Source organism: Emydura macquarii, unplaced genomic scaffold, assembly GCF_026122565.2.
Source record: "Emydura macquarii macquarii isolate MOO-44397 ecotype Brisbane River unplaced genomic scaffold, CSIRO-AGI_Emac_v2 contig_2768, whole genome shotgun sequence".
NCBI classification, from domain to species: Eukaryota; Metazoa; Chordata; order Testudines; family Chelidae; genus Emydura; species Emydura macquarii.
Window position 1 is genome coordinate 11,099,524 of NW_027132905.1, and position 24,213 is coordinate 11,123,736.

Here is a 24,213-nt window from a genome sequence, read left to right on the forward strand (position 1 = left end):
TCACATACCTTGTTTCTCTAATATCTTGGGACCAACAGGGCTACAACTACACTGCATACTCCTTCACTCTGGCAGACAGCTTTACCACTTTTGTCTATACCAGAAGCTTTTGTGGTTTCTGCAAGGTTTTGCCATCTGCAAAGTATTTCAAATTTAGTTTAGGTCACGGACAGCAGAGGCAGGTGTGAAAGGCTTTGGTAGATATAAATAACAACTTTAACCAATAAAAATTGCAAAAATGAATGTTCTTTCTCTAAGCTAGAAGCTGAGAGTAGAGCAAAGAGCTTCCAGGCACAGCAAAGAACCATCAACATCTTATCCACACACTTATGCCAAAACGTTCACATTTTCCTCTGAGTTTAGGTGCTCAGCTAGAGACATCTCAGGCTTCCATTGTATGAGGTGCTGCCAACTTGCTGACATTATTTGTTGAAAAGCGTGATGGAATATATATGTGAAAAAGTAGTCAAAGGCAATAACCTTTGAAAAGCTGGAGCAATGCCAGCTTGTGTGGCTTAAGTAAATCAGCAGCAAAGGTGCTCCCTTATATGAAATCCTGACAGAAGAAAAAGCTGAGTGATTTGCAGCTTTTCAAGGTATATAGTGATTTCAAAGCTTCTGATAGGTGTTTATAGTGCATCCAGATCCACCATGGCAGTTATGGAGTTAGTTGTAGAGAGGAACCAGTTATCGCTCCTGTGATGATCTAAGCCCCCCCCACAAACTTGGAAGAATACAGCTTTGTAGGTTTGTAATGCTGATGGGCTTGGTTTGCTCTGAAAAATGTTACTCTCATATACACTGGCAAGGAGAACTGAAGAGTCTGTAACCAAGGGATACAGACACAAAGCCAAGCATACGGATTTTTTGGGCCGGTGCAACCCATTGCCATCAGCTGAAGCTGTACTGACCTGGCTGCTCTGCAAACGCTTGTTGTGATTAGCATATAAATATGTCTGCTGTTCCTGTAACGTGCAGTTATTTTGCTAACAGCTAGATGACAGGAATCCGTTCTACTCACTAGTTTAAAAAAAACAAACAAACCCCAAAACCAAAAAACTTTGTGCCTTCCGCTAAAACTTGTCCTGCAACCCCAGACTGTTCTATCCATCAGATAACCTTGCACATGATAACACAAGATGGAGACTTCATCGTGATTTCCAACCCCACCCCCCCACAAAACATCATATTTTCCTTTTCGCACATGGCTCAGTTTGTGATCTCGGCCTTTAAGCAAAACTTCCAGGGAACATTTCAACCTTGAGATTCAGCATTGGAAATCTAGGTGCATGTATCTAATTGTCTAGGTGCAAAATCCAATTGATTTTGTTTTTCAAGGAAGACTTTCCCCTCAGAAGATGCTGTGTGAAAGAGAGTATCCAACATTCTACAGCACTATATGTAGGTGTGATTTTCCTGAATGAGAAAAATGATAAAACACAGTCAGCAAAGAAGACGGAAATCATCATGCAGGGAAGTTGGGTAGAGGAAATAGTCAGAAGACTAAGAGATTGAAAATGTGCATGATGCAGTTGAAATGTAGCACAGCCAGTCTTTAGGCCCAAGGAAACTCACAGCGAAGGCCCTCCTGATATTGGGGGAAGGCAAAGGGAAATAACAAAATGTCCTTTTCTTTGAGAAGATGAACTTCACATGTGAAATGTTGCAATAGAGAGAAGCATCTGGGCTCTCTGACTTAAAGCCCATTGAAGTCAATGCAGATAAGTGCAGAGCAGTCATCTAGAAACTGAATTATTGTTTTGTAGGAACTTGAGGGAGGGGCAGGAGATAAAACTGATTAACCTTAAAAAGGAAATACAATATGCTTCCCTTTAGAAACAGATGGCAGAGGATTACAGCCCCACCCTGAACCTGGCCCTGGAGAAGGATTTATTACGGCCAGGTTGAAACTACATACTTTGGTTAACTCCATTGCTCAGGGGTGTGAAAAATCCACACCCTGGGCAACATAGTTATACAGACTTTAACCCCTGTGTAGACATAGCTATGTCAGCAGGAGAGTTTCTCCTGCTGACATAGCTAATTGCCACTTGGGGAGGTGAAATTATTAAACCAATGGGAGAGCTCTCTCCTGGTGAAGACGCTCTAAGTCGACAGAAGTGCTACAGCAGTGCAGCTGCGCTGAAGCAAGTTTGTAGTGTAGACCTGCCCTTATGCTGTGGTAGTGCCCAAAATGTGCCAGGTACTATTTATATGCACATAGGAAGACACGGTCATTGCTCTCAACAGCTTAAAGTATGAAAATAAAACAGAAAGATGGTGGGGCTGAGGGAAACAGACAAGCAGAGTTAGGAAAGTGACGGAGTTTTTAATATATACATATTGTGTGCATTATTAGATGGCTAATTCCTTTTAGGTGTCACAAGAGAAATGAATCTTGTGCAGGGATGTCAAGGATGAGAGAATGGCCTGGTGTATCAGTCCAGGAACAGTATTCACAAGTAGGTAGTGACGCGCACGCACTGGGGGGGAGGGAGGGCGGCGGGCACCAAGCATGGAGATGGTTGTGGGAGCATCAGATAGATGGGGCATCACTGCTGGCATTTCAGAAAGGGTGGATGACCACATGACAAGAGACGAGGTTGGATAAGTAGGGAGGCAGAAGAGCAAGAAGCTCAAACTTGATGCAGTAGACCAAAGGTAGTGGAGGGATTTTAAGAGTTTTGACATGGTTACATTGGACAGTCTCTAAACCTCTCTATTCACCATTAGATGTTTTTCTAAAAAGATATGCTCTAGTTCAACCACAGTTATTGGTCTTAAAGCAAAGCAATAATTAATTCAGGGAAATGTGTGTCTTATGCAACAGATCAGACCAAACGAGCACAATGGTCCCTTCTGACCTTAAAAATATATTTATCTATGAATATTTAACATCTCTAGAGGCAAATTTTCATCAGCAGCGGGGTATTGTGTGCAAAGTATTAGAATACTGTTAGATTAGAATAGATTTTATGTGCAAAGTATTAGAATACTGTTCAATATTCCAAACTGTATATTTTAAGTTTGTTTGAAAACCATTTGGTACTTGTGGTCTTGTTGCCAAAATGAAAAGGACAAAAATATTTGTGCTTTTAGATCAGTAAAGCTGGATAAGCGCTGCACAAAAAACCCTGCATATTAAAATATTATTATATTATTCTAATTAACATTATCATAAGGATTCATAAATCCTTAAATCCAGACACACAAATCCTTAAGTCCAGAATTAAAGTAAAATATCTTTAGAGTTAATATTAGTGCTATTGCTACTTAAAGTAATAGAGGCTATTATCTATATCAGTCTCAAAACACTGCAAGCATCAGAATTTGCACACATTCACCTTCCAGAATACAAAAATAAAAAGCACTAATTAAAGGCCATAAAACTCATTGCCTAAGTTTATATATAGTATAAAACACAGTACATGCAATTAAAGCTTTCTGCTCAGATAGATAGCATTCTTCATGCTACATTGTGTCAGTGAAAGCAGGCAGACAAGGGAGGAATGTTAACAGAGCATGTAGACTAATGACAGCTACAGCACTACATTCAAGTTAAGTGGAGCTTCAAGACAGAACAGTAGGACGCAACGTCTTTCACAGTCATCTTACCTTTTTGACACCCTGTAGTTGGCCACTGTTAGGACACCTGTTTTGGGGTCACGTACTGTGGCTCGTGCCAACTGTGTCAAAAGAAATGCCAGGGACAAAATAATCAAAGAATAAATAGTAAAATAAATAAATAAATAAAATAAAAATCCTGTTTCAAAATTCTACCAGCTGTCTATTTCCCTCCCCAATTGTCAGACTCTGAATTCCTGGATTAGATATACTTCTAAGTGAAATTCTTAGCTTATTTCACACTAGAATAGTCCATAGAGTGATGTGGATGGGATATAGCTGTCATCCTCCTGGTTAAAATCTGGCTAAGGAGCTGCATAAACCATGGTATCCATTAAAGCTGTAATTTGACGTTGCTTGTTGTCTGTATTATGGCTTGGATCAATAATAGGAAGAAAGAACAGAAAATTAATGACCCATGAAAGTTTATGTCCTTACTGACAGAGAAGAAAAAGTTAATTCTTGGATATTCTATGGATTCAGAAAGACTATTTTGAAAGGTGGGTTAGACTAGACTAGAAGCATTCCATTCAGTATTCTTAAGGAAGAGTTGAAAAAAAACAATGACTTTATGAAGTCGGTTAGACATTATAGGGCAGGCTACTGAGGAATTCACAGATCCAGCTCACTGAAATCATAGGAGAGCAGGCTCATCAGAGCAAGACAGCCTTCAGCCTGTGTTCTTGATGGAAGTGCACAGGCTCATTTCCAGATCTTACTTCTCTTAGTGTTGGATTTACTAGGCATAACTGCTGGAAACAAGAGTGTTGGGCTGCTGATGTATCTGCTCTTGGAAAAAAAGTTCAGCACTGTGGCCTAGCAGAATGAACATTGAACTCCTAAGCATAGCTCTAACAAGGATTTGTTGCGTGACCTTGGCAAGTGACTGCATCTCACTGTGACATGGTTTCTCCATCTGTAAAATGCATAATTTTTGCCTACATCACAGGGATGCTGTAAGGATGAATAAGTTCCATCACTTTGAAGACGAAGAGTGCCAAACCCACTTAATTACAGATCACCCCCACTAAATCACAATTTTTCTACACTTTTGTATTTTTTTCCCCATGTATAATCATATTTTCCTGTATATTTCCCCAAGTGTGTTGTTTTCCTGTTTCCCTTCCAATCTGATTGTTAGGTTTCTTGTCTCTACCCGCAGCTCTTGGCACAACTTTCCCCATAATTCTGACTAATTTGGTATTTTGTGCCAGAATCTTGCTCTATAAGTCACAGCAGAGAAGTCAGGCTGACCATGTTTTTCTTTATTTGCACAATGAAACATTGCTTTCTGTGATATAATTTAGCTTTCCAAACTCCTCATTACCCCTCTACTTCCTTTGAATTCTCCACATGGTTTCTTGCTATGGCCACCAATTGACCTGAACAAAGAGAAGCTAAAAGATGCCTGGCTACAAACTTATTAACTGGTATCTCATTTGTTTGGTGATAGAATACTTGATTTTGAAGAAAAATCTTGTCTTTTTGACCTGCATTCTGCTCATAGTTAACATGGCCACAACACATAATTGAAAACAGTGTATTAAGAACCAATATAAAATAAAACAAATCCCTATCCAATTTCTTTCCTAAATCAAACACATATTTCTATGACAGAGAAGTAGTGTGTGCAATATATGGTTTCTGGGCTTTATATCACCTTTCTTAAAATTCTGCTCTATTATATATTCCATTAATTCCTACTTTACAGCACAACTTTTCTTAAGCAGACATCTCAGTTCAGCTTCAGTTTTCTCCCTCTCCACCCCTACCCCAGCTTTTTCAGTATTTCAACAGCATAGCTTTTCCTACAGTCCAGGATGACTGTGCATTAAAAATCTGAGTTCAGCAATGCTCTGCACATTCCTCTCAATGATGCATCTTTGCCTAATCTTGCACATCTGTATTATGAAGAAGCCAATGATTACATTCTATATACTTCCATGCTACACCTGTCCCAGGGCAATCCATGCCTGTACAATTAATAGTTTTTCTGATGCTCCCATCAGTTCACAGTTGATGCTAGAAACAGATACGTTCAGTTTAGAAGGCAATTTTAACATTAGATTAAAAAATGACTATTTTGCAAATTGAGCATGAAAGAACAGCTGGTCATTCTGAACAGCCATCTCCACTCAAACACAGATGTTGGCTTTACTTCGGAAACAAACTCTTGGCACATTTAAACCTGCATACAATGTTTGGAACTGGGAGGAGAGGAGAAATTTCTTGAGAAGATAGTCTAGAATATTAAGGATAACATGGGAGCTCTCAACCTTTCTAAATCCAAGAGAGTAACACACACTCTCACAGAGTTCTGCCTGTAAAACTTAAATGATTACTAAATAAAAGTTTCCTGGATGAAATTACATTATTTAGGAATTATCCCATCATAATATTATATTTTCCAGCCTTCTGGGCATAAAATCATGGGTTACAAAGTAACTCCAGCAGTTAGGTCTGAGACAAATGTTGAAAAATTAAATGTGTGAACAACTATGTAGAAATATTTCTAAATTCACCTAAAACTATTACATTTACCTACATACACTTGGCCTGATCCCTGACCTCACATGTACTGGTGAGGGATCAGGAGTAATTTCACTGAAGTTAATGGAGTTACAGTGATGTAAAATCAGTGTATGTGACCTCAAATAAAATTCTGAACAGCAAAGATATTAAAAAAGTCAATTGTTAACTACTGTCTTGTTACATTTATAGCCCATTTTCTTGGCCAGACAAAGAAAAACATCCAGTGATACAGGCTAGTTTGAATTTTTGCTTTATCTGAAGCTTTTGAAGTCCCAAGGAGAGGTTTACAGCATGATGTGATGGTGAAGCATCAAGAAAAAAAAAAAAACCAAATTCATGGACGTGCGAGTCTTCAAAAAGACAAGGTTTTCTGCCAAGACACTTGGCTGGTAAACACAGAAATTGAGCATGAGAAACTTAATAAATATAATTCATATGCCTAAAGATATCAATTTCTCACTCTATTCCCAACTATATCTTAACATATTTCATTCAGAAATGCATGCAGAAAGGTTATCCTGACTGGTAATTTACAGTAATGGCTAGAAGAAAACTGTTACAATGGATAATTCATTATATAACAATATAAATGCTTTTAATTTTAGTTGCTTGCCAGATTTTGCAAAGCACAATGAATAAAGTTTAACATCTATTATTGATCTTGAGCTGCCATTATTTTCCTTTTTGCAGTTTAGCAAGAAAAGGGAGACAATTTCAGCACCAGAAGGCTACACAGGGTAAAGAAATGTCAGGTGCATATTAACTATACAACACAGTATACCATTGTTTATGATATATGGTGTCACTACAACTCCGAGTCTGGGTTAGAAGTTACCACTCCAAGACTTGAGCCCATAATCAATCTTGGCACTGCATTTGATATGCGCCTATGGATGGAGAAGAAGGTGCTGTTGAACCAAACCCTCTTCCTCCCAGCTGTCCAGGTAAAAGTTAGGGATCCCAAAGTACCTTGGGAAAAGGAGCAGGCATACCCTTAGTTTGACCAATACCCTCTTTCAAAGCAAGAGGTTCCAGTGTCCAGAACTGTGAGCTATTGCTGAGCACACAAAAGCATGCTCTATTCATTATATTCTATGTAATCCAATAATTTTGTGATAAAACATACCAATGACTTCAGAAGAATACTGCAGCTCCGTTCATCAATAGAAACACAGCCTAGATTAGACTGAGATCCTGGTTGACATACTATGATTTAGGGTGGACTCCATTGCTTTTACATCAAAAAAACCAACTAAACCAAATAAAAATATACCTCCAACGAAAGAAAATAAGAAGCGTTGAACAACTGAAGCAGCACTATTTCTCCAATTCTTGTCTGATATGCCCTGGAGTAAAAACTTCAAAAGCATTGTATTCAAAAGTAATTCAGGAGCCTAAGTCTCACTGAAAATTAATAGGACTTAGGCTTCTTATGAATCACTTCAGAAAATGAAACTTAGGCTTTGCTACACTGAGCAAAGCAATGCCTAAAACCTTTTTAAAATCTGGGCCTTAGGCTCCTAAATCACTTGGGTTGCTCTTGAAAGTTTTACCCTTAGGTTCACAGCACATAGTTTAGTATACTGTATAGTACAGAGTGTGAAATCAGACATTCTGAATCCACTTAATCTTCCTTGTTCCAGATAAAGTGCTGAAATAACTACCATTGGTGAGATGGAAATAGTAAAAGAGGGTACACCTACTTTTGGTTTAGCCAGCTCCTTAATTTTCTCTATTTCTTCATCAGACATGACATCATAGTATCGGACAATATGAGGGCTGTCCCATTCATCTTCTTCCTTAAAAGGAGCTATGAGCAGATGGGGATTTCTGTTTCCATCATGGTACCTGCAGTACAGCCTCTTCTGTCGCCGAGGTGTCTGAAATATAAATATTTGTTTTCTTTAAATGTTTAAGACCAAAACCAAAGTGTTCTCTATACTGTGCTACAGAAGATATTGGGAAACCGAATGTCTATACTGTCTGGCCTAGTAAACTTAAGAATTAAGGACTAGATTGTTACTTTACAATCTTCTGTGAGTAAAGGATCGTCAATCGTCTTTTCTCCCCTATCCCACAAAGTAACAACTGGGATACTCTATCCTTTAAGAGACATTAAATCATAATAAATTACTGGTTATGAAAACTCAATGACAAAGCAAGTAGCCAATTGACTAGAATTCTGTATCTTATATGTAAGGCTTTGCAGCAAGGCTGATGAAACAGAAAAATAAAACCCAGAAGACACCTAAGGTGTGTCTAATCTAGGAATTACAGCCATGTTTGAAGACAGGTATCAGACACTACTCCCTTCTGCCCTCTATAATGGCAATTAAAATGGTTGCCCCATGGAAACAATTGAATTCAACAACAGTTAAGAGTCTATCATGCTTTGTGACAGAAAACGGCTTCTAGCACACCTCACTATGAGGGTTCAAAATGGCTGACCAGATGCACTGGAAGGACAATCATTTGCAAAACCCTGTGAATAAGCAGTGCAGAGCTCTTTTTTCTATGAAGGTTTATGTTATGATTTCCAAATGCCTAGTTGTTAAATAGCTAGAAGTTCCAGTATGGACTTAATTAAGAAACACGCTCTCAACACTTCCAAGTGCAATATCTTAACTGACTCCACATAGGGAAAAACCTAAGCACCATCAGTGAGCCTGCTTATACATACAGAAACCAAGCTCAAACAGAAAGGGCTGCATCTACCTAAGAGGGGGCATGAAACCACAGCCTACATACAGCAGGAGAAGCAGAGTAATCAAAACTATATTCCTTCCACCATCTACCGGCAGAGAAAAGTAAACACCTGGGCTAGTACATAGGAGAATGACAGGGACAGGGAAAGAGGAGAATTTTTTTTTAATTGATGCAATGCAGATTGCTTAAATAATTTAAAAAGGAACAATGATTTCCATTTACTCGGTGGCCAACATGAGATGGAACAACTAGAAAGTTAATAGATTCTGTTTCTACACAAAGGCCACCATTAAGTGGTCAATCTATGCCAGCAGACATCACTTAGGGATAATCTCAGAATTCCCACTATTCTGAATCCCAAACGCAGAATTAGAGAAACTCCAATATATCATGGTAAAGGGATTCCATCGCTAAATTCTACCACAACCACTATCACTGATTTAATTTACCTATTGAGCCTTTCCCCCGCACAGGCAGACATTTTCTGTTCCATTATTAACTCCCCCCAACCCAGAATATTTCTGAATAAAACAAAGGGACAACGTTTAAAAATACACCCCTTACTGATGGCACAGTCACATACATACTTGTTGGAGCAGTGGTATCTTGCAGGGAGTGTGGTATTTGGAAAGTAGCTGTGGAAGGAAACACTGTATCAAACTGCAAACACTGAAGTATATAATTATTTGGCTTTACTATAAGCCAGAGGAACTACCAGGATATAGCTTTGGCAGTCTTACTGCAACATGTATTGTAGGAAAAACGTCCCAAGTCAGCACTCTGTACGTCTCTCACCATTTTCACACCTTCACCTCTGCAGAGAGCCTCATAGGTATCACGCTCTGGCAGGTAGTCAGCAGGTCTCTCATAAACCCCACCTTGTATCACCGATTCTGTTATAGTCGATGTCTTGTTTAATAGCATTGCCACTCTCTCCTTCTCCAACAACTTCTCGAAATATCTCAGGTTGCTCCCTGCCCTCTCATGAGCAGAATCTTGGTTTTGGGTGGGATGGGAAAAGGAAGGGGGGGGGGAAACAAAACAACAACAGTGGAATTTATTACTCCTAACTCAGTAATCTAGTCAGAGAGTCTTGAGCTCATCGACACTGCACCAACAATCTTGATCATGCCAGCCTCCCCCTAGATCTAGATTGTTTTTGATCAGAAGCAAACCACACGATCTCTGAAATCCGTGAGAACTGAAAGTCAGATTCTGGCTGACTGCTGCAAAAGTGTAAAAATCAGAGGGAAAGCTCAAGGTGTTTCTTCATATAACTACACACACAAGATGGAAATAGCATATAAATAAAAGCATTCATAGTTGATTATTTGCAAACCTGAAGAACCTCCCCATCCCTGCACAAAACCCTGAACCTATAGAGGTCATGCAGGGCATCAATTATTAAAGTGTTTAAGTAGATAAATAAGTGAGAACAACAACCTATGAGTATTGGGGGTTAATACATATTAAACAGCAAATGTTTTATGTGGGACAAGACAGCCTCATATTTTTTCCAAGTGTTTCTGTTAAACAGATTAATTTTTTCCATTAATGCAGTAGTAGAGAGCTCACTAAGCTGGTCCTTTGTATGAAGGAGGAATTGCAGATTTCCATTTTCTCAAAATAACTTTTAGCAACTAGAATAGTTAGTGCAATCTGTTTCTTCTTAAAATTAACTGGTAATAGCAACTCTACCAGCACCCCTAAAATGCACGTTTGGAGAAGAAAAGATAGTGATATTTTAAGTTTTTGAGAGAACACTGAATGTGGTGTTATAGAACACGTCGTTTTTGATTGGTATAGAGGACGTGTGAAAGGTTGGGATGTGGCTGTTTGCATCACCAATATTTGCTGTGCCCTGCCAATCCAGCATTAAACTAATGTCCTGGAGTCCAGTAGTACCTGTTTAATATCTTGTCCTGGACTAATTGCAAGGAAAAAGAACCTGAAGCATCTTTCACGGTAAGGCAGATATCCTATCCAGTAAGGCAGGTTTCTGTTGTAATAATAAAGCTAAATTCTTTTCCCCGTTTTTCTTTAAGACTGAGATTAAGATGGTACTGCAAAGCATTAAACCATCTAAAAGTAATTCCTACAAAGGGACTTTTGTTTCCTTATTTCTTAACATGTTCTTCTAGAGGTGAGAGTTGAAACAGACCAATCATCCCCTACTACATGAATTCTTGAGCATAATCACTGAAAGAACTGAGAGACTGAGCTGTAATCCTGTTGGAAAACACAGTCCGCACCAGCATCTATACACGCATTGCAAGTTTCAAAGAGAGTGGTAAAGCTTGGGGTAAGGTCAGAGCCATGACCTTCACTCCCACTTTGCTCCAGCCAGGCCAAGTTGGCAATATGCTGCATCCTCTCCAAGGGACAGCAGAGTTCACCTCCTTGTAGCTCCAGCATGCGCACGCCTCAGAAGGGATGTGACTGAGTTAGTCAAGTTACCACACAGTCCCTTTGCACCCCTATGCTCCAGGAGCAAGGCACAATCTTGCCATGAGTGAGGACTAAAGATATATCAGAGCTGCAAAATTCAGATCTGGACAAGAATATCTCCAGAAGTTTGGGGATGCTCACATCTCTGGGCTTTTGGTAAGAGCCTATCTCTAGCAAAGATTTCAAGATTGTGCCATAAAGTAGGTTTATTAAAGGAGTTATCCTCCAATACTAACAGCACTAGACCTCTTCTGCCAGCTGGGGATTTAGGTTAAATCAAATTTGATGTGTCTACAAGGCATCTTCCACAAATTTTAACTGTCTGAACCAAGAAAGAAATAACTCTCTGGTCCTCACTAATAGCTTAAAACAGTTTTGACATACATACCAAGAATAATTCCCCCTTCACTCAAGTTTTTATTTTATAATGTAAATAATTCTGAGCTTTCCTGACAGCATTTATCTAACCACAATGGATATCGCCACAGAGTGTAGGCAAGTATTGGCCAAGCCTTCTTATACTGATAACGGCACTGAGCCTCTCCGAGAGGCCACTGCCAAATCTGTCACATTGTGTGATGGTGCTAAGGAGGAATGATTTGTGTTTTGCACACACTGCCCTGGCCGCTGGCACAGAAGATTGTATTTAACAACAACAACAACCTTTCACATTTATATGGGGATTTTGATCCTCAAGAGCTTTCCAAAGTTAAGCTGGCGTGTGTACATATAGAAAGATCACTTAACCAGCTACTGGAGTGTAGCCAACATTGGGGGGGAAGACAACAGCTGTTTACCAGTGCATAGCCACACAGCGCAGCTGGATCAGGGCATGACCTGGAGAAGAATACATATCTTGCATTTTAGATTGGCTTGGTCAGACAACAAGGTACAACCATTCCTTTCCATGCGACTTAACCATTAGCTCATTCTCTTACTAAGAAAGAAAGAAATGAAAGTTGATTTGCTATGAGCTAACGGCAATGCTTTTTTCAAAGCTTAATTAGACCAAGCATTTAAACATTTGAAAAATCCAATCCCTTGAAAACCAGGCACTGGATTTTTTTTTTTTTTTTTTTGGCAGACAGAAACATTAAAAACCTTCATAAAGGTATGTTGTAAAGAAGCTGACAGGTTGGTAGGATTTACTAGAGAAAACAGTATCCTGGGAGAATCAGTTGAACACACAAACGTCAGCCAAACAAACAACAAACCATGACAGTTCACAGGACTGACCCTGCACCATGTCACATGTGTTTGCTTTTGGGGTTGGCTTTGCACAAATTGTAGGACACATTTTGAAGAGGGCTTTCTATACAAACAGGCTGTAATATCCAATATTAATGTTTGTGTATCACAAGGCAGGACATGTCTCCATAAATGTTACCGTGCTGACTGGACCATGGGTGTTCCTGGCACAAACAACTATGGTACCTCCCATTCCTCCCTGGCTTTAGAAAAATTAATCATTTTGTACTTCTCACCAAGAGAAATCAGGCGCCTGGTGAGCTCCACGGCCCTGTGTAAGTCACCAAGCTGGAAGACAGCATAGCTGAGATAGTCCAAGATCTCCACTTTGGTGATGGTTGCATCTTCCCCTTCATCGTGCTGCTTCAACGCCTGCTGCATCCACAGCACCGTATGATAGTAATCTCCTTCATTGTAAGCTGTCTTTCCCATGCCAAAGCAGTCGTCCACTGTCAAAGATGATCTGTATTTTGTTCCTAAATTTATAAATAAAACTGTAAGTGCTCTTTGCAAATCTTGTATGAAAATATTTTTGTATTGGAGCAGGTTGGGAGATATTTGTAAATACTGACCTCATTTGAAAAGGCTTTTAAAAGTGGACACATTGCCAAGATTTCAGATCCTCTACCACTCACCAAAATCCATTTATCTTAAAGAGTTAAAGGCCATATCTTACCATAGCTCCATGTGATTATCTCACATGGAAGTCAATGGGAGTTTGGTACAAAAAACAGGATTGTGCGCTCTATTCTACATTCCATCTGACACTTACCTGACTCCCAAGCAGCATAATATCTGAGCACTTCATAATCATTTGTGTGTTTCTCCTCACCACACCCCTACAAGGTAGGGAAGTGCTATTATTCTAATTTCACAGATGGGGAACTGTGGCACAAAGAGATTAAGAGTATGACCACAAAGCAAGCAGCAGTGAGTCTCAGAGCTGAGAGACTTGGGCTCGTGCTATAACGCTAAAAACAGATGTGTAGATGTTTGGGACTGGGCTGGAGTTTAGCTCTGAATCCTGGGATAAGGGGTGGGGTTCAGGGCCTGAGCTCCAGTCCCAGCTACAATGTCTGTTTTTAGTGCTGCAGCACAAGGCTGAATCTGCAGACTTGGGCTCTGAGACTTGCTGCCGGGGGTTTTAAAAGGCAGTGTAGACATATCCTAGGTAACCTGCTCAGTGTCACACAGGAAGTCTATAGCAAAGCAGGAAATTTAAACCAGGTTTCCAAAGTCCCTATCCTACCCACTGGGCCATCCTCCCCCTCGTTTTGAGCTCTCTGAGGCAAGGACTGTCTCTGTGTTATTTGCTCATTCAGCAACTACAACATCAATGAGAACTTAACCCGTTTCTGGTCCTTAGCTACTGCAATAGTAAATATGGCAGGGCGGGGCTCCAATTACTGTAATTGGATTTGTGCAGGCACAAACTCTTTCATTACTTCAAAAAAAAAAATCTATGTCCACTAGTCACTGAAGACATTAGTTAAAAAAAAGACATAATAAACAAATCAAAGCCCACAACATCTTGTGTCACCTACATATGTGCAAATCTGACATCACAATAAGGGTCATTCACGTTCTCAGCACTTGGCACAAGAAGGCATGTTTAATTTTATTGCTGTAATTGACTATACTATTGAAATCAGCTGGAAAAGATTATGTATGTGACTTTGGTGGAAATGGCTGCCCTGGGAATGTATACAGAAACTAGTGCAGTAGCTACACTACTATTCCTAGGCTTAGTGAAAATAATTTCTTTACAAAATGTTATGGATGTGACTGGATGGCCTGAGCCTTTCAGGGCAACAGAATTTGTGACCTTCCATCTGGATTTCTTAGTCATTTTCACAGTGTGGACCATATCTTAATTGTGAGAGTGCCATCTACTCTCATTGCCAAGCAGATAACATCCCTAAGACAGTAGTTGCTTACAGGGAAAGGCAATATTAGGAAATTATACAGGATGATTTTTAGCTGCTCTTAGTGTGATTTAGCAGCTGCATGCAAGAAGGAGCCTTAAGGTTAGAATTAATAATTAAAGATCTTTAAAAAGTGGAAAGGCAGTAAGAAGCCCCAATTCCCAAAATTTTAATTTTATTCTCAGAGACTGACACTCGATGACTGACTGATAATAAGGAGAACTAACTATACACAGAAGTGATATGACAGGGTTTAGACATTTCCTGGAGGGATTTCCTGTCATGTCTGCTGATGAGCTGTTTAATGAAAACTCCATTAAAACCACTTTATTTGTTTAGTTTGTGCAGAATGTGCTAACTGATGCAGAATTTTATTCCATTATTTTGGAGACAATACAACGTAAGATTTCATAACACTACCCATCCTTTTCTGATGGGGACAAGCTAATGAGCAAAATTTTCAAGAGCACTAAATAACTTAAGAGCCTAAATCCCATTGACTTTCAAAGAAATTCAGGCTTGCAAGTGCTTCTAAGTGACTTTTGAAAAGGGACTTCTCAGATCCTTTTGAAGTTTTTGCTCCGTCTCCTGAAACGTTGCCATCATGAACATGTAAAATCACCTCTTTGATCCAAATTGAATATTTAAACAGAGGAGACTGTTGAACTATTACCTGGTAGTTTTCCTTTAGAAATGGTCTCAGCATCCAGCCTGTATGTGTCCTGTAGACGCATTAGAGCCTTAGCAGCTCCTGTCTCATCTTCCTCAGTTGGGAAGAACTGACGTTGAACTGTGAGGTTCGCGATAAAACCTTTCAGTTAAAAGAAAAAAACGTTAATTCCAGAACCATATGCATATAATCAACACCAGACTGGCCCAGGGTTGGGAACATGTCTTTTGTTTTGCAACACATCCTCTACAGGAATCCAACAGTTGAGGTTTAAACAAACAGTCCTTTTGTTGGACTCTTCAGTTTATATACATGCCTTGTATTTTTGTCTCTTGATTTAAAGGCAAAGCTCACGACCTCAAAGCTCAGAACTCAGAGACATTAACAGAAGAAGCTCAGTTTGCTCGTGATGCACCATTAACAATGTAGGGCTATGGATATTATAGCCTCAACCTAATAGTTTTCATTTTCCCTTACCGCCTTTTCCTAAAACCCTTCCCCCTCCTAATAGACTCCCTCACTTCTCCTTTGGCAATACTCCACCAAGGTGGATGCGGGATCTCAGCATTCTCTGCTGAGCCTCGGGAGGCTTCCAAACTTTGTGAACTTCAAGCATCTCTAATTCATAGGAGCTCTGTGAGATGTGAAGACGTCAGATGGCCCAAGAGAGGCTGCCAGACCTTCCCAGATCCCACTGGTGACATTTCAGAGAGGGTGTTTGGGGCAAGACTGAGTACTTAGCTGACTTTAGTTTGGTATGTGGGCTGAGGTTCACACCTAATTATGTATTTTCAAACTGCTTCAATCTATCTCTAACGAACAGTAAGAATATCAGAAAGTAAAGGAACTTAGGTCAAGTTAAGTGTTCAGTTGAAGTTTTCGTATTAGCAAAAAATAAACACAAGAGTTGGAACAACATCATACAAGTTTGTAACAGCAGAACTACAGTGTGCATTTTAAAGGGATACTCTCAACAGTCTCTGTTCTTTCAACACAGCAACCAACAAAACAGGTTGCATAAAAGAATTTCAAGTGCACTATGCAAATAAATTTAAGTGTTGAGCTATCCAAAATTATATAAAAAGGTTGTAAAATAAATAAGGGAAGAAAACAAAAGCTCTGACTTCCATTTTAAGCATTACATCAATCACAATAGTATCAATTTTAAAAAGTATTACAGGGAAGTCTTTAGAGCTAAATTAAAGACAGGAGTAAGTGTGCAGTGGAATTAGTGATCTAGATGTTTGTCAGAAAAATTCAGTTTTATTTCTTCCAGGGCAACTATAAAATAGTTGGCTGAACAGACAGACTTCAAAGCATCTAAACTTTAAGCATAAGCAGAATGAAAAGAATAAACATGCAGTGGAGTTCAAAGAAAAATATTTCCTCTTTCTTCTCTCTCTTTCAGAAAGTCCAATAAAAATAAATTGACATTAAAAAAGTATAAGCTTAAGGAAGCAAGACAAAGATAGACTCTCTGTGAAGAATATGCAGTAAGAGGCAGGTTTAGCCCATGGAATATTTTTAGAAGGATAAGCTCATGAATAATTGACAAATATATAGACATGAACTCTACAATGTTTGCCAGCTGTTTATGTTGGAGCAGATCAGAAGCCCCTGGAGATCCAATCTGATTCTTAAGTCTTTCTATCAATTGATCTAAAGATCGAGATAGCCCCAAGACAAGAGGCACTATTGCTTGTCAGGGAAGAAAGAATAAAAACAGACTGGGAAGACTAAGTGGAATAAGATCTTCCCCATAAAGCCAAAGTCTCAAGGCAAAAAAAAAAAAAAATTGTCCTATCATATTCTTCTTTCCTCTGTCTGATGTTTTAAAACAGCATGAACAGCTTCTGCCATAATCAAACTCATGGCACTGCTTCTGGGGCAGATCAGGGTGTTGACCAATCAGAAATGTCCAACGGTGGCTGGGAAGGGGTGAATAATAGCTAGTAAACAAGAAGCTATTCATTAATTTGCAAGTTTCACACAACTCAGGCAATAGCATTTGAAACCACAACAATTAAGTTTGCAAATTTCCAGTATATGAGCAGAGGAAGGAGAAAGCGGATTTGCAGCAAAGTTGCAGAAACTATTTTCTTCCTTTAAATGCCTTACCATTTGTTGAGTCCTGTAGAACTAGATTCTCTAATTCCTGCCAATCAGTGTTCAAACGCTTCACCAGTTTATATGCATTTACTGGGTGTGCAAGATACCCTTCTGGGTCGGAAGTTGATTTCATAGTCAGTGCATCCATTTTTTCAGCCCAGCTGGAAAAAGAATAGCATGTCTCAGGCTGAGATCATTTTATGAATGCATGTCTTCCCTATTAATATCACATCTAAAAACTAATTGTTCCTCTTGCATTATATAGCCAGCTGTCCAATTCCTTTTAACTCTGAAGGGTGAATCATGGCATCACTGATTTTTTAATTGCAATAAATATAAATATTTTATTGTTTTACTATCTTATTTACACGAACAGTGAGAGTCCTGTGGCACCCTAAAGACTAACAAATTTATTTGGGCATAAGCTTTCGTGGACAGAAACCCACTTCGTCGGATGCATGACAAAGTGGGTTTCTGCCCACGAAAGCTTATGCCCAAATAAATTTGTTAGTCTTTAAGGTGCCACAGGATTCTTGCTATTTTGTTAAAAACAGACTAACATGGCTACCCCTCTGGAACTTATTTACAAGACTTTTTAGCCAACAATTTTTATCATGCTGAATTTTGAAAAAAGAGACAGTGCAAGATGAACAACACTGTAATTCTTAAGAGGTCATTCTCATTTACATCTCACTAACAATGCAAAACCAGTTTGTTTTTTCCAAAAGCTGTTTAGGCTCTTATGGGACCATGCACACAGATGGGAAAATAGACCCCTTAATTTTTCAAGTTATTAGGAGTCTTCTCTTTTAACAATAGGTTAATGAACATAGTTCCATCATACACTCACACAGAAGTCTGTTGGCAAAATAAAAAATGGTAGTCATAAGTCCTTATATTATTTTCAGTGTCATAGATTAACTCTTATTTTAGTCAGATATATGGTATTTCACTAATGCTACAGTTGTGCCCCTTCTTTATTTGATCTCTTATCTGAACTACTGCGAATGCACCAGATCTTCATATTTCTCTCTCCAATAGACAGTGTGTGCTCAGCACACTACCAAAGCAAAACTAACAAGTGAACAATAAAAGCGCTTAGTTTTAAGCAAGATCCTTGAGCATGGTCTATAAGCTTGCAGTCTCAATCAGTAGGTCAGGAATGTAATAAGGGTTCCAACAGAAGTAAAGACAATTTAGTATAAATTTATGCAATTATCACCAAGTTTTCATGTGTTTTTTTGCATATTACCATGTTCCAGCTCGCAATGGAATCCAAAGTTGCTAATTCTTCAGACATACTTTAAAGGGATCCTGTCAGATTAAAATCCATGTATTCTTCAAAACAGATTGCTTTATCCATGCTCCTATAACATCCTTTAGATTTTTAAAATTCTTTCAATTTTAGTAATTTAATTTCATTTTCACCATTTATAGTGTTTGGGGTATTTTGCTGTACAAAAGGAGGGCCAAATTCTGGTACTCTTACTCACACTGAGTAGTATCTTACTTCATAAATGTTCCCAGTGAAACCAACGAGACCAGCTGAGTAGTAAAGTACCACTTTACCTGACCAAAGGTAGCAGAATCTGGCCCTTATTTTAACACAATGTCAGTTTCATTTTTGCCTATAGTTAGTATCTAATGAGCTTTGTTTTCTAGTTCTCATATATTAATTAGCAGAAGTGGTAACATTTAGGTTGTAAACATTGTTGGGAATTTTTTTTTTAAACTAACTATTTCTATTGAAATTAAATTTCAACTGAAATTTAAACACACACACACACACACACGACATTTCTGCTGATTTTATGCAAAAGATAGTTACAACAAAAACCTACATTTGCAATATAAACTTACCTTACCATCTCTCTTCAAAATGAAATATATTGACTGAATTTCAAAACTTGAAAGGGATGTAGATTGCTTTTTCCCTAATGGCCAGATTTTCCAGAGAGCTCAATAGTGATTTGGATACCTAATTAAGTGGCAAGATTTTAATGAATTCTCAGCACCCTGAAGCATCCACTGAGAATAAGTGGAACCACTGAATGCTGAGCACTTTAGAAAATCTGGCCCTAATTATAGGTGCATAGCACTTCTAAAATCTAGTTCTGAAAAAATGGCTTAAAACTTTTTCAGAACTATCTGAGTGTTGTTTCTTTATCTGTGATGCTGTAATCTATATCCACAAAACACGTGCCAACACTCAATGCTTTGGGTGAACTTACTTTTTTCTTTTTAAATAGATGAATAGTAACAAATTCATATAATCTGCTTTTAGGGACTTTTAAACAGGGATAATCGGCAGGAACATCTCAGCTGTCAGGATAGTGGATAAGGAGACAAGTGGCTTCTGAGGTAGCCACAGCTCAGACTACATAGGAATTTATAGATTAGACACCACCTTGATCTGCATTGGAAGTAAATACAAAGTCAGTGCAGCATGGAACACATGGATGCAAAGTGTTCATTATGGGCCTGATATACAAGCAGCCTGCCATGTTCTGCTGTAAGGTCACTGATTCTGAGTGGTCTGCAAGGTAGCTCAACCATAACATGTTGACACACTCCAGCTGAGAGAGGCATAGATAACCATGGCAAAGTCTTCATGCAAGAGGAAAAGTTCCAACATCTCAACTAATGGAAAATGCCCTCTTGGCCATTGCTAGTCTTTGAGAGTACAAGCAAAGGTCCAAAAGAACACCTAAAATGGGGCTCTCACCCATGTTTTTGCTGGAATATGCCTGCGACAGCTTGCTGTTATTTATCCCTCTCCCTTGATCAGGCACTGGGGAAAGCAGCGGCAGCGCTACTCAGGTCAGCAAGAGATGGAGACAAGATAATGTACAGTCAACATATAAAATATGGAGAAGTGCAGATTTGTTATGCAATCCTTCCCCTTACCTTTTAATCTTAGAGAGCTTGAATTCTTCTGCTTGAATGTATTCCTTTAAAGACTGCACCAGATCTTTCTCTGCATAAATCAGGTCTGTCATCTGACCTATAATGGAAGGAGAAATGTTACTACAGAACTAAAACATAGCCTTTCCCATGGGCACAGAGGGGAAATATCCCAGACATTCTAGGGATAGTAAGGCAGTATAAAGAATCAAGATGTTCAGGCTCATAAATAACTACAACTTTGAGGCTAAAATAAGAAAAGCCTAAGAGATTTGGACACTGAATTCATATTAAAACCAGGTGTCCAAATCATGTAGGTGGCTTTGAAAATGTCAGCCTTGAAGGAACTTTGCTGTGACTCCTTCCCTGCCTTTGAATTATTTTAAATTTAGTTACCTGCACCTGTGTGCAATCAAAATAGATCTAATAACTACAGCCAGAAGCAATGCAGTTAGTGGTCAAAACAGTTGCCATGGCAATTGTTCTGCATGTGGATGCAGATTAGGTCACAGTCCTAGTTTATTAGTCAGTGCCACATGCACTAGTTAGAATTACAGTTCTTCAGTATGTGCCTTGCAAATGGTAACTGTGGAAACAACAAATATAAAAGACAATCTGACACTTGCAGACTAACTAATGTGCAAACAGTCTCCTAATGGAGATTGCTAGTATACAAATCTTACTTCATTTTGTGTTTTACACATGAGAATCCCTTGATTTTTGGCAACCCAAAGCTGAACACACATAGGTGATTTGGATAGACTGACAAACATAGCTATAGATTTCTTTTCAGCATTCCAAAGTCATTATGACTGAGACATAATTAAGCAACAGTCCTAGGTGAAATCCAGCAATGTGTTCTGTTTTCTATTCAGCCCCCCTGCTTCAGACTAGGAAATGGGGAAATATAAGACAAGGAGAAGGCCATTCACAGCAACTGCCTATCAAAAGTTATCTAACTGCCAAGGAAAAAAAAAAGACTACCATACAATAGGTTTCCATCTATGATGAAAATAGATATTTAAATGGAACTTAGAGCAATCTGTTTTGTATGGGACTCAATATGCTTTCTTTTCACCGAGAATTTTTACAAAATAAAGCAGAAGTCTAATCAAGACATGATATCTATCCAGAGTAATTCCAATGATTTAAATGGAGTGTAAATCTTTTCCAAGCCATTAAAATCACAATTGCAGACTGAGCACTATTCGCAGTACAGCATTATAGATACAGAAGCATAAGTCCCATTGAAAGCAAATAGGACTTGTGCTTCTCTATCTCTTAGGTGCTTTTGAAAAATCTACCTCCATAAGCAATGGTGTTCTGAGTTTGTATATTGAGATGGTGCTATTAAACAGAAGAAACTAAAGCAGCTTTGGTTAGAATCACTAGTCTGACAGTTTTCAAAGTTTCCAGCAATATTCTATGTGACATTTTTGATTAATTTACTGTACAATTTACAGGAGGACTTGAAAAGACTTGTTTTAAAGTGGAAAAAAAAATCACATTATTTTATTTTTTGCCCTCACTCTGCACCTATCGTCTGAAGTAATTTACATCTGTTGCAAAACAGCTTTATAAGTAATTCCCATTGCAGAAAGGCTTTTAAATCAGGTTACATTGAAGTCCATGCTATATGAAGTCCACTTTAATCACATAGTATGTAACTTTTCATCTGCATGCAGTTCAAACCAGGGAATATAGATTTACTAGAAGCAATTACCAATCCTCTCCATGGTTCATTTTCATTTGTCCATATATGGGACTTTTCAAAAACAATCTATTCAAGGTGGTAAATGTGTAGGCCCAGTCATTGTATCTGGGGTGGGGTGTGACGTGGCAGGGAGAGAAATTATCACAATGATATTGGCAAGCTATGCTAGTAAATTTTACCATGAGCTTTGCTACAAACTGTTAAAGTTCATGTGAAGTAATCTGAAAAGGATATAAATTGTCATTGTTTGTGTACTCAAAATTACCATATTAGACTCCCAAATTCTAAAAAGTTCTTACACGTAAAGATTTTTTTAAATTTAAATTAAAAAGATTTCCTAGCTACTCAGTGATTTAACATTAAACCTCCAGGGCTAAGGTTTAAGCGTCATGTTCAAGGCAGAACAGTGATGCAATGCCAATTAACAACATCAAGAATTATGCATCTTTTCCTTTTGCAGGTTTTATTCAAAACTGAGGCACTGTTTGCATAAGAGAAATCTGCTCCAATTTGCTCATCACTGGTGAGGCTTAGGGTAAGTAAGTAGGCCCAGTGCAAATCCTGCTATACCTGATTGCATTAGAGGTTTGCAATCGTGTTAATGTTCTCTAACGTAGGTCCTGTCTGATAAAGTTACATTATGACGCTTACCAAAAGAGAACCTTCTTTATATGCACTAAAGAATTTTATATATTGTGCTCCAACATCAAGTTATTTTGCACAAACTCTTTCCTTACCTATAGAAGTGAAAAATTCAGCTTGCGTGTGCCATGTGCAGCTAATGCATGTCAACAGCAGTGATGGTATCCAGGGCTTCATCTTCAATAAGGCTGTGGGCTGCAGGATATTAGGAGAGAAAAAAAACCTCAATACCCTGTGTGCAAATAACACTCAGATACCCTAATGAGAATAAGTAAAAAGCCCTAATTCTAATAGAAACGGGATCTAGATCTAATCAGTGAAGATTAAAAGGTTAAAATCCCTTCCTCAAATTTTGGAGGCTCTGTCATTCAAAAGATACATCCAAACAGGATTATACCTGGCATCCCCCTCATGATCTTTGCTGGAAACTCAACAGTAGCAATGTGCTGCACTGCCCCACGCAAGGCCTGGTTTGCTTTATATAGTGACAGAGATAAAACATGACATAGAAGTGATGCCACTGTCTCTGAAGGGAAATGAGAGCGTTACACAGATTCCAGACTTGGAAGAAGTTTTTATTTTTTTAAAACAAAAACCGGGTTAAAAGGGTGGAGGGGGTTAGCAATAGGAGAGAGATATTTCAAGGAGAAGAATGGTATCCTGGGAAGGAGTGTCACTCTCACCCATATTCCAGTGCACAGGGACTCAAAATTGCAAAAGCATCATTTTAAAAAAAGGTATAAGTCAAGTATTTAAAATAAGGATATTTTATTTTTATGCACCTGGAGCTAATTTTAGCACTGATGAAAGCAAAAGCAAACCCCACTGACTTCAGTGATGCCGTCTAATGGCCTCTGCATGGGATCAGAGATCTGATACTGCTTCCACTAAAGTAAATGGCAAAACTCCTTTAGATTTCAGTGTCTGATTTTAAGCATTGGTTTTGCCTTTGATTCACTGGTGAACTTCTTAACCTCTGCATGTCTGTCTTTGCCACCCATGTAAAGTATGCACCTCACAGGCTTGTTGAGCGAATTGGTCAATCTCCGTACAGAATTTTGAAGATGCATCTAGCACTATATGTGCCCCAAGTTTTAATAAATAAGTGAGGCTTCCCCAAACTGCAAGTCTCTATCAGGTAGCACTTAACATTTATAGACAAGAACATAGAGCAGAATACTTTTCCGGCACACAAATAATCCTTGCTAACCCCACTGACTGGGGTTGAGGAGTAAGTTTCAGTGACTGCCTTGGTTGGATTTAGTTACTACTGTATGTGCATCAGGCTGAGATTAACCAGCACTCACAGCCCTTCTTCCTAACAACTCAAAAATAAACTATTACAAATAAAGAAGCTCAGTTCTAAGGATATAAAATGAGTTGTCTATAGATGATTTAATGAGCACTTTTCACCAGGCATTCCAGTTTAAAATAGATGCAGTGAAAATGATAAATAATTTTGGCCTACTGTCCCAAATCCACCTTTGTTTCTAATTCTTCCAGTGCCATGATGATTGGTTATAACAGTATCAAACGAAAGCACATGTTGGTTGCTACCTTAAATTTTATTAAGACTACATAGTTACAGGGGCACTTTCTTTTGTTTTTGAAGTTATGGAAGAACAAAACAAAAATAAAAACTACAAAGCATCCCTTACTGTTCTCCTGGCATTTTTAGCATCTGGGATATC

The 24,213-nt window shown here is 38.6% G+C and overlaps 1 protein-coding gene across 4 annotated transcripts in view; it reads right to left on the minus strand.

Annotated features, from left to right (window-relative positions):
* Nucleotides 1-24,213, minus strand: part of P4HA2 (prolyl 4-hydroxylase subunit alpha 2) — a 77,033-nt gene that overhangs the window by 9,999 nt on the left and 42,821 nt on the right. For all 4 annotated transcript variants that reach the window (XM_067567125.1, XM_067567124.1, XM_067567127.1 and 1 more), the window contains 8 exons: nt 22,618-22,717; nt 20,170-20,266; nt 17,272-17,423; nt 15,157-15,294; nt 12,795-13,034; nt 9,658-9,857; nt 7,860-8,036; nt 3,616-3,686 (listed from right to left, as the gene is read on the minus strand). In XM_067567125.1, the coding sequence (XP_067423226.1) occupies nt 3,616-3,686; nt 7,860-8,036; nt 9,658-9,857; nt 12,795-13,034; nt 15,157-15,294; nt 17,272-17,423; nt 20,170-20,266; nt 22,618-22,699 (1,157 nt within the window). In that variant the 5' untranslated portion in view covers nt 22,700-22,717. The remainder of the gene's footprint in view (nt 1-3,615; nt 3,687-7,859; nt 8,037-9,657; nt 9,858-12,794; nt 13,035-15,156; nt 15,295-17,271; nt 17,424-20,169; nt 20,267-22,617; nt 22,718-24,213) is intronic.